This window comes from Bidens hawaiensis, unplaced genomic scaffold, assembly GCF_021521415.1.
Source record: "Bidens hawaiensis isolate Kalapana, Puna unplaced genomic scaffold, B.hawaiensis_p1.1 tig00000512_1, whole genome shotgun sequence".
Lineage (NCBI taxonomy): Eukaryota > Viridiplantae > Streptophyta > Magnoliopsida > Asterales > Asteraceae > Bidens > Bidens hawaiensis.
In genome coordinates this window covers 1,973,829-1,985,577 of record NW_027491033.1, presented here as the reverse complement: position 1 = coordinate 1,985,577, position 11,749 = coordinate 1,973,829, and the positions used below count along the sequence as shown (strand labels likewise).

Genomic DNA, 11,749 nt, shown 5'->3' with positions numbered 1-11,749 from the left:
TTGACTTTTTGGTGAAAAATTACCAAAAAGTCAAAGGTAAATCAATGAATGTTCATAGTCATAGTCAAACCGATATTGGCTGAATTCTGCTTAGTTATTACCGAGAATAGAAACGGGATTATGGAGTTTCGGTTGCAGGCTAAATCTAGACACGTTATTATAGTTTGTAATGTTAAAGGTAGCAAATACTCGCCCCATTAATTGTAAAAATGTTGTCTTTTCAAAAAGATACTTGTGGTCTTTTCAAAATACGTGTGGACGTTTTTGCTATCATCTAATTCGTTTTCTACTTCTCAAAATTAATATAAATAACATAAAACGCATATTAAGTAGAGAATTGGGAGTGATTTTATTGGGAGAGAGAGAGAGAAACGCTTGTACGATAGATAATATACACTTTTGGTCCGTTTTAATAGAATTTTTGACTTCACAATACATTATAATTGTAAAATGCCTCAATTTGATTTTTTTTAACTTTTATTAACACTATAAAGTAAAAAAATACATTTATTTTTTATTTTTATTTACATGCATATGGAACATGTACCAATTGCTTTTAAAATTTATATTAATACATAAATACTTTCTTTAAATTCAAATTAATTGTAAAAAAAATATTTATTTTTCATAATAGTTCTATTAAAAAAAATTTACGTTTTCAGGTAAGTTAAATCTTTCCAAAAAAAGGTAAAAGTGAATTAAATAGCTAATTCTAGTTTTCTAGTAAACAATAAAAAACCCATAATCCTAATCAACCGACTAATGCAAATCAAACATCTGTATCATACTCCCACATAAAACACAACTGCAACAAGCAACCCAAATCATCCTACAGCATTCAACATGTATATAAAAACCGACCCCGGAGTCAAGGTATTATTGTGCAGTCAAGGTAAATACTTCGGTAACAGTGGTTTTCTTTTGAAGCAATAAGACAAGTAAAGCTAGCATTTAAACAAGCGGTCAGATTCGGTGTAACAACCGTCAAAGCTTTAAAAAGTATTTAAAGACAACTAACCCAGCTTTAAAAAGCTCACAAATTGATCCCCTTTGAAGTTGTTGTCAATCCTGCATCAAAAGATTAAAGGCATTCAGTATATATCAGACATTAAGGTTTATGGCTTAGATATGTGATCTCAACAGTCAACTGTTACTAGTTGCATTCCAATAACATGATAAAAACATATGGAAACAGAACACAGAATGAGAAATATGAGCACAAAATTCAATTCAGAGCCTATCTTGCACATCTCCAAAGTCCAGATATTTTCTTTTCATGCTCAAATTATATATTGATATTTCAGATATTTAGCTGAACCATACACCTATTTTTGTTGCTTATATCCACCATATATTAAATGAAACACGAATCTTAAGGGAATTGATTAACTTTTAGTCACATGAAACACAACAACAATGACAAAACGAAGGAAATTCGATAAATAAAATGAAAGTTATTAATATATTATAACGAATTAACGATTAGTATTACAAAGCGGCCAAAAGGTCCATATGTATTAAAACGTGACCAAAAGACGAATTATGGCCGGATTTCCTAAATCTTTTTATTAAGTCATATTTACTCATGAGTCAAACCTAACGCCATTTTTCCATACTGAAGTATACTATTAGCGCTAGAAACACATCAAATGTGTCAAATAATAATACACAGATAAATACTAGATATGCAGAACAACTTAACTAACTTACATTTAGTCTTTAACAGTTATACCCTTACAGCACAAGTCTGAAGCCATTTGACAAAAAGTCATCTTTCTTCTTAATACTCTTCTCCTCCTCATCTTTCACCTTCTTTACAACACTCTGAGACGCGCTCCCCATCTTCACCTGAGCAAGACTACCCGTAAACATCTCAGTCACAAACAACCTCGGCATACCCACAACCTTCAACCGTTTCGCAGTCTTATCCCCAAGATGAAACCAATAAAGCCTCTCGAAATTCTTCTCCAAAAGCACTTCACGCCCGTTCTTGGAATACACAAGTGGCCTCAAAATATCGAGTTCCCTAATAATCTTACCATCCGCAGTCGATATCAACTTATTCCAAGAATCCTTAACCCCATACCGCTTCATCACCCACACGTCCACATTCGTTTTCGGATAATTACACACCATACAAAGACACCCTCTCAAAGTACCCAAATTAACCTCCGCCTTTTCATGATAATCCGGCTTCGGAACAAACCGCACCTCCTCTGTCGTTAAGTCAAACGCAGCTATCGAAACGTCAACACTCAAATCACGCCTATGACCGTTCCGACTAACCAGCCAGTGTAAGCACCCGTTGGCATAAACATTCAAGTAAAACCTATTATGAAGAAAATACGGGAAGTCCCCAACGTCACGCCACGCCTCGGACTTCAAACTAAAAACCTCGAGCTTCGAATGAAGGAGGTCGTTAAACGCGCTACAATACTGAACCAATCTAATAACCTTATAATCATCATTAACAAAATCATACCCAAACCCTTTAACACAAATGCCTCTACCTAACCCCTCCAAACATTTCGCAGGGGGCAACCTGGTTTTCGCAAACTTCCGGACGACCGGGTTCCAGAACGCGATTTCGTTATCGGGTTCGGTTGTGCAGAGACACAAGACGCCGTTACAGGAGCCTAAAATGACGGTTTCTAAGATGGCGAAGTAAAGTGGGTTGTGGGTTTTGATGACGGTGTTGGTGGGTGAGTCTAGGTTAAGGTAACAGAGGGTTCTGTCGCCGCCGAAGATGAGGTTAACGTTGGAGTTGGTCTTGTCGGAGTTGGTGAGGTGGAGGTGGGTTAGGTAGGGGCTGTCGATTAAGGTACGGAAGGGTTTGGAGACTGAGCGGAATCGGAGAAGAGAGGTGACCGGAAGGTGAGAGAGGATTTGGGCGAGGACGTCCGGCGGGATGGGGATATCGGACATAGTTTAGTTTAGTTTAGTTTTCCGGCGAGATGACGGTTTTATTATATTATTATATTAATGGGTTTGTGAAGATAAGTTGATCGGACATTTTAAGTGGTGTAGGTAAAAACTTACTAAACTCTCAAGTACCGTGAAAATTACGTTTATTATAAGAGAGGCTGTCACATGTCACGTGAACATTATGAGATTCAATTTCGTAGAACTTTACTTTTTTAGACTCCAATGAGAGTATGTATGTATTATATTTTTATGGGTGGGTTAACGTACAATAATAGCTTATCGTACATTACGTACGCGAGAACCTGCACCACCCGATCTTAACTGCAATTAGAATTACGCGGTGGCATAATTGTAATTAACCTAAAAATACGTAACGCATACCCGTCAAAGTCCACCGTCACGACATCGTCTACTGTCATGAGCACCACCATCGTCCGTCACCACCATCGATCGTTGGTCACAGGTCAGTTAAGCAATTTCCAACTGAAATTGAAATTGAAATTGTTGATGAGCCTAATTGATCAATTAACCTTGAAATTGATCCAATTAATCATCAATTTGAAGCTTCCGTCGGTCAATTTTGAGTTTTGAGTTCTGGGTTTTGACATTGAACGTATTAACATTAAGTTTATACTTTCTAATTATACGTTCTGTTTAAACGTATTATACGTTCTGTTTAAACGTTCAGAACAAAATCAATTAAACTTTAAAAAGTTCAGTACAAAAAGTTTATACGTTTTTAAATAATGTTGGTTATAAGTTCAGTAAAAATATTATGTTTAAACTTTCTGAAACAAAACTGAATACCTTTAAACGTTCTGACCAAAAAAGAACATCTTTAAACGTTCTAATACATTCAAAGAAGATCCGGGTGTTAAAAAAAATGAACATCTTTAAACATTTTAATACGTTCTAAGAAGTTCAGGTTGTTAAAAAAAGTTTAGAAGTTCTGATAAAGTTTAGAAGTTCTAAAAAGTTCTGGGTGTTCAGAACTTCTAAAACTAACAAAAAAAAAATTAAACACCTGTAAACATAAAATTGAACACTGAAATCACTTCATATAATCTCATAATCATCAAACAATCGTCAATCGACCATTAATTTGATCATTGATTCGATCATATGAACAAAATATATAGCGTCTGCAACTGGGTTTCTCCAAAACTCAAAATTGATTAATTGAAACTTCAAATTGATGATTAATTTGACCAATTTCAAAGTTTAATTGATCAATTAGTTCAACAAATTCAATTTCAATTGGGCAATTTTATCAACTGACATGTGAGCAACGATTGATGGTTGTGTCGGAAGAAGATGGTGGTCGCGAAGGTGGACGGTGGACGGAATCGTTGAACGGCGATGTGAAGATGGAGGGAATCGACGGGAGAAGAGGTTGACGGAGGCCGGCTCACGTAATTGTGATTTTAGGATTATGATGGTTATTGAAGATGGACGTTCCAGATGGTCGCGTACCTATTGTATGATAAAGGATTTGCGTATTCTATCCTTTATCTACTTTTATAAGTGGGGATTTAATGGGAGTTAATGTTTTCTTTATCATGGTGTTGATTATTGGTTTGGCAAATTTGAATTGGAATTGAATTGAAAACTTAACCAAATTGAAATTTCGGTTATGGATTTGGACTTTGGTTTTAAATTGAATTGAAACTGAAGTATATTTGGAAAGTAAGAAATAACAAGATTTTTTTAATGATTTAAATATTGTGTTATTAAGATTAAGATTATGAGAAAAATAAGAATTTTAAGTGTTTTTTTTGGTTGTCTAACGTTTAGATAAATTTAGCTTTGATTGGATTCATTGGGGTTAAATTGATGTGTTAATCTATAAGTTTATTGATTTATATTTGTATCTCATTGATGATCACTTGCTAGTGTTTTTAATAAAATAATCTCATTCAACTCCTATATTTGTCTCATTAAAAACAACCAAACGATTTACAATGAAATGACAGGTAAGCGGGCAACAAGCTGTGCCGCAACCCATTTTTGGATAGCAAACTCAATCCTACTAAAAACAAAGTTTCGGTTCTTATGGGATCCACGACTTTTTGAACTCTATTCAAAAGGTACACGGCATCCGGAGCTAAGAAACCAAAAGTGTAAAAGGAAAATGGGATAAACACGTGTCGATTCTCCAAACAGGCTCTCTCGTGTTTAGCAACATTGCCCGATGTCGCCTTCAATGTTGTCTGTCCAACAAGAGGGGACACTCCTGTGAGGTCGACACAAGCGTGTTTTCCCCATACCCACCCAAAAACAAGAAAAAATTTATAAACTTTTGAAGCTTTAGTCATTCGGTTCTGGTTTTATAAAATATGAATTTCGTTCAAACCAATAATACAAATAAAATGACTAACAAATCGTATTATTTAAGTTTTATCATTTAGCTCAATTAAACAACAATTTTAACACAACTCAATTTAATAACAGATATCTAATAAGTATTATTAGAGAAAAAAATTAAAAAGAAAGTTATTTTGTATATTTATTGGAAACCAAAAACATATTCAAATTCGAATTCGGTTTTATGTCGGGTCTAGAACTACCTGAATTTGTTTTGGGTTGGTTTTCCTTTTCAACCAAAAAAACTTCGAACCAACGAGCACTCCTATCGTTTATATCAAATCTAATGAAATGAACGTTAAAACTTAAAAAACTTAAAATGTTAAAATTTAGAGTTGATATTAGTTAGTGGTTTTTTTTATCGGCTTATCACTTTCTTTGAAATAGTTATAAATGGATTAATGAGTATTGGATGATGATTTCTCTAAAATCGTAACATGAATGGTGAGGGATGAGAGTCCCAAGTTCGGTCTATTGTGTGGCCTCGTTCATCTTTTTCTTCTTCAGTACACATGGACGTTAGATGATGGCCGTGTTGTTTTTTTTTAGCTGTAAACTTCCAATCATATGCTCCGAGAATCTGCAATATTCGTGATCCAAAACAACAATTGTTTTGGCTTCTTGTGATGAACACATTTTTTTATTTTAGCTTTGTTTTCACGTCTGATTTTTATTTACATTTGATTGGTTTTCATCAACATTAGTATCTTCTTTTCATCCAAAGTGTGGAACACCATAATAAATATATGTTAGACTGTCAGGTGAACTTGATCATTTGTTACTAGTATCTAGTATCCACCTAATATGTATATATTTGTTTATTTAATATTGATCGCCATGTGTTTGATGACTGTCCTAAGATCCTTTATGTGATGTGTGTTGTGTCGCTCTATGCCAAAAAAGACAGTCCAAACAATGAGTTTTAATTTTGTAAATTCAATAAAAGTCTAAAAATGTGGCTTTATATTATTGTTGTAGTACCTTAATTTTTGAAAAAATATAATAGCTTCTTATTTTTAATCATATCATAAATATTTATTCATAATAAAAAGGATATATGGTTATTAAAATAAATAAAGTGGTTATAAAATACAAATGTAAAAGTTGGCTATGATGTAAATAGGTGTTATTGATGAGTTAGATTATTAGGCACACCTTTAGAGCTTTCTAAGTTCTTGCATTGCATATGGTCTAATTTCAAGACCATGTCATTCTTTCATGATGAGATTTTCGACATGACTCGGTCCCTTACAATAAACTCAATACGACTAATATTCTTAACGGCGTCCACAAAGCAACAGCATATATATCATATCATTCACAAACCATAATACTGCTTCCAATTGAAATATAAGAATCCCAGTTACTTAATGATTATTTCTAAGCTGGTACCTCAACATCTATGGTACAAAGAACCAAATTTATAAGTTATACAACATTGGCACCACCACTAAATTTTATGCATAACTTATATGCGCAAGGCTGGAAAAGAAAAGGTAGCCTATGCATGTTTGTATTTTGATATTTAACTCCTTTTTTATTAGTTTATTATTTAGATAAAAAGGAATAAAACACTTACAATGAAGTTATTAACATTTCACACCTTTCTGCTCACTTGGTTCAGATAACTTTCCAATGCATCCACACTTGCACCCGAACTCAAAAATTGACTGCATGAAGCTTGGATGTGCTGTACTCAACAGTCTAGTCAACATTTGTTTGACCAGCCCTGTCCGGTTATATGAAGCCGTTTCTCATCATTCCTGAAAACAGAGGTCAATTTATATTTCTATACAGACTATGAAAAATAAAATATAATCGACAAACAACATTAACCTGATGTTTTAGTGTTCCAAGATTGGGATTTCAGGTGCAACTTAAGACCCGCGTGTCCTTTACCATGTTTTCCTTCAACTTGGGAAGCTTCTCTTCAACTGAAATATTACTTGCCACATCAGATTCTTACAACTGTCACCTCCTTTTCTTCTTTCTCTGTCGCCTAAGAACCAATGTGACATATTTAACAGTCGTTTCACACGGTTTAAAACCTTTTTCATTCATCTCATCAAACAACAATTTTGCTTTCGACACATATGATGTCCTCAACGCCCTCTCCAGCTCAGCATGCATCGACAACTTACACCATCCGCTTATAAGTATGTCATAAGTTGAAGAACTAGCAGAAACCCCTCTCACTTGCATCTCATTCATAAGCTCTCTTGCTTGACTCATCATTCCCACTTTAGCAAACTCACTAATTAGCACATTATAAGTACCCGTTTGAGGAACAAAACCTTTCGATATCATATCACAATAAACCCTAATCGCTTCCCTCTTGTTCCCAGTTCTCGCATACCCACAAACCAAAATGTTGTACACATCAGCATCAAGTTCAAATCCTCTTTCCGACATGTCATTAACTAATTTTAAACATTCGTTCATTAAACCGTCCTTTGAAAGACCCCTAATAAGCGTATGATAAGTTGTAATAGTAGGATTAACGCCTTGAACCAACATATGTGAATATGTGTGAAGAGCTTTTTTTAAATGAGAACTTTTGCAGTATCCGTTGATTAAGATATTGTAAGTTATGATGTCAGCAGAAAAACCGTTTCTTTTCATATCTTGTAACGCTGATGTGGCTTTTCTAGTCATACCAAGTCTACATAACGCTGCGATAAGGGTGTTATTGACTTTTTGGGTCGGTTTAAGCCCCATAGCTAAAAGACGCTCATGCGTTAATAAAATGTGATCCCCACTTTTAACCTTTGAAGCTGCATTAATCACAGCTCTATGATTAACAGAATTAGGGTAAAACCCTAAACTTTTCGCTTCATTTAACAAATATATAGCTTTATCAACCTCCCCCGCTTCACAGAGTCCACTAATCATAACATTGATAGTAACCTCGTTAGGCGTTAACCCAAGGCTCTTTATCTCGTTCCACATGTTTAAAGCATTTACCATTTTACCCTCTCGGCAATAAGCAGCGATAATCGTGTTAAACGTCTCGAGATTTGGCGCCAAACCAAGTTCTTTTATGCTTAAATAAACAGACTGCACTTCATATTTCCCCAACCCTAATAATCCATTTACTAAAACATTATATGCAACTCCATCAAACTTCAATTTTTGGTGAGTCATCTCATCAGCCAATTTAAAAGCAGTTGACTCCTCGCCGGCTTTAAAATAACCATCCATTAATGATGTGTAATTAACAGAATCAGGTAAAAACCATTTTTTCGAAAAACAAACCCGCTTCATCCATTTTCCCTTTTCTTTTATAATTATTCACAAAAGCATCAAGCACAAAGTTGTTTTCTTCCAACCCGTTTAACTTCATTTCTTCATAGAATCCAATAGCTATTTCTTGTTTTCCCGCCTTAAAAAAGCCATCGATTAGGGCACTGTAAGTAATAATATCTGGCATCACTCTCTCACCCGTCATCTTTTGCAATATACCCAAAGCTGCATCGAGCATATTGAGCTTTAAAAACGTGTTGATCAAAGAAGTGTATGTAACAACATTTGGAGATATATTTTTACATTCCATTTCTTGTAATGCTAACTCAGCACCATCCAAAATTCCTGACTTGCAGCGTCCGTCAATCAACGCAGAGTAAGTTATACAGTTTGGAACAAAACCAGAAGCTAAAAGATTGTTAAAAGTCGTCTCAGCTTCCTTAAAGTTTCCATTTTTAAACAACCCGTCCATCAAAATAGTGAACGTAACAACATCAAACGGAATCCCACACGTTACCATTTGCCCTTGCAGTCCAAGGGCAATTTGGGGATTCTTGTTTTTAAATAAAGAATCTACTAAAACAGAGTATGTTATATAATTAGCGTCTACACCAACCCTTTTCATTTCCTTGAAAAGCGATGACCCGTCATCGATTCTCCCATCCTTGAAAAGACCATATATAACCGAACTGTAAGTGACAACATCGGGCAATAACCCGTTCATCACCATTTTATCATACAAACTAAGCGCTTCATCAAGCCGTTTCTGCTTAAAGTACCCATTCATTAGCGTAGTATACGTAATAACATTCGGCTTCAAACTTACCTCTTTTCCTATATTATCGTCACTATCAACTAACTCATCAAAAACACTCTTCGCCTGATCAAGATTCTCCGTCTTGCAGAACATATCAATCAAAGTATTATACGTTACAATATCCGGTAAACATTCTTCTTTCTTCATCCTATCAAACACCTCAATAGCCGCATTAACATTCCCAGCTTTAAAATACCCGTGAATCAACGTATTAAAACCGACAACATCCGCATACCCAAACCGACCAACAACCCATTCCGCATATCCCAACAACCCCGTATCCGTAAACCCCTTAACCAAAACATTACAAGTAAACTCATTAAAATCAATCCCCTTTTTAATCATCTCGGAACACAACGCTAACCCCTGTTCAACAAACCCGTATTTACAAAACCCCCATATCACCGTATTGTAACTCACAACATCACACTCACCAAAGGTTGAATCTTTAAGCAACCCTAACGCTAATTCAACTCTACCTACTTTACACAAACAATTAAGCAACACATTACGAGTTTTAACATCTGGGTGGACCCCACATAACATCATCTCGGAATAAACGAACCATACCTGGGAAACCAACCCATGATCGTTGAACTCGCAAAGAAGACGGTTCCATGTGGGTAAGGTTGTGGGGGCAAGATTGTAATTTCGCATGGCAGTGAAGGCTTCTGAGGCGTTTGAGAGGCGGTTGTGAGAGAGGAAGAGGTGGATGAGTGTGCAGAAGAAGGAGGCGTAGAGTTCAGTGGGTGGTGGTGGTGGTGGTGGTGGTGGTGGTGGTGGTGATGAAATGGGTCGGATTGGTATGGAGAAAATGAAGGAATTGAAGAGGGTCTTGTTGCACTGCAAGTGTTTGATGAAATGCCGCAACGAAGACCCCATTGTATTGTGTGTTGTGGTTAGACTTGGTTATATGGGTTGCATTTGATTTTGAACCCGTTACGACTATGAGTCCATGACGATTAGTAGACTGTTATGTGTGAATGTGTGATTTAACTTAAAAGCAGTGTTTTAAAAACTGGTTCATACCGGTCGGTTGAACCGGTTAAATCGGATTTTTCACATTAGGCTAGTATTTTTTACCGGTTTGCTAGAACATCGTACCGTCGGTTTTTGTCTAAAATATCGGTTTTTATCGGTAAACCGGTTTTAAGCCCGAGAAATTTTTGATATTTGCGGCTCATATTTTTCCAAAATTACTTGTATCCCAACAATTAACATTCAAACGTGCAAATTTTAGGACTATTTATTTGTAAAATTGAGTGCTTTTCATTATTTTTTTAATATGGATTAACTTTTAGATTATTTTTTGTTATAGGAATCATTTAGTTTTGGATTATTTTTGGATTTCAGTTACATTTATAGGAAGTTATAAGGTAACTATTCAACCGGTTGAACCTCTCGATATAACCCGGTTCAACCGGTTATACCATTTTTTAGCTTAATCCGGTATAAATAAAATACCGGTTTTAAAACATTGCTTAAAAGATCATATAATATTTTATGCCAATAATTTTTTCAAATAAAATATATATCAACATTAAAACACATTACGTGAACCAAACGAAAAGAAATTTTATCATGTTTTTCATCTAAACAAAAAAAAAGTCGCCATGATGTTTTCAAATATTATTTTTGCGTTCGTGTTAACGTTATTGAAAAGGTTTTTTTTTTGGATTTGTGTTAATGGTATGAAGAGCTTATCATTCGTGGCTTTTCATATTATCTAAAAAGACACGCAATGCTATCGCTTGGGGTGAGTTTTGTGAAGTGTTTATGCCCTCTCACTAGAGATGCCTCTTGCCTAAGTTCTTTGACCGAGCTTCCGCATTGGAAATGATAATTAAACAAGAGATAAGTATCATATGTGGATGAACAATTACTAGTGACCTTGCTGGAAGTGTTAAAAGATTTACATAAATGTTGTGTTGAAATGACTTGTATATTATAGATGTGATATTATATGTCTTGAGATTGTAATTCATCCAATATGATTTTAACTTCAGCACATAAATCGACAGTAGAAATCAAGATTTCAAGGATTGTAAAAGCAAAGTCGAGTAATTCATAACCATATATGGGAAGATGTGTGTTCGATCTAAACATTAATGCATGTAGAATGATTTGTATTGTTGAATGTAAACCATTGAATGCCTATTTGCTAATTTGGTATTACTGGTTGTAGTATGTTATGTAAAGTCTCTTTAAGAGACTGAGTCACAAAGTTATTATGTGACCAATGTTGAAACATGAATTACGTCGTAATGTGATCATGTTGGATGTTATAAAAAACACGAGTGGAAGGAGTCACGACAAATCCATGAGAGCCATAAAATTGTGCTATTTCATGTTCAAAAGTACCTATATTTGTTGCTTGGCATTATAGTTAGAAATAGTTAA

At 35.0% G+C, this 11,749-nt stretch overlaps 1 protein-coding gene and 1 pseudogene across 1 annotated transcript; both read right to left on the bottom strand.

The window, feature by feature from the left end:
• Nucleotides 1-863: 863 nt before the first annotated feature.
• LOC143633809 (F-box protein CPR1-like) lies at nucleotides 864-2,929 on the bottom strand. Its single transcript, XM_077102048.1, has 2 exons — nucleotides 1,711-2,929; nucleotides 864-1,068 (listed from the first exon to the last, which is right to left on the bottom strand). The coding sequence occupies exon 1, from the start codon at nucleotides 2,923-2,925 to the stop codon at nucleotides 1,735-1,737; it is 1,191 nt and encodes a 396-aa protein (XP_076958163.1). The 5' UTR covers nucleotides 2,926-2,929; the 3' UTR covers nucleotides 864-1,068; nucleotides 1,711-1,734.
• A 4,229-nt stretch (nucleotides 2,930-7,158) lies between these two features.
• On the bottom strand, nucleotides 7,159-10,286 carry LOC143633798 (uncharacterized; annotated as a pseudogene).
• Nucleotides 10,287-11,749: the final 1,463 nt, after the last annotated feature.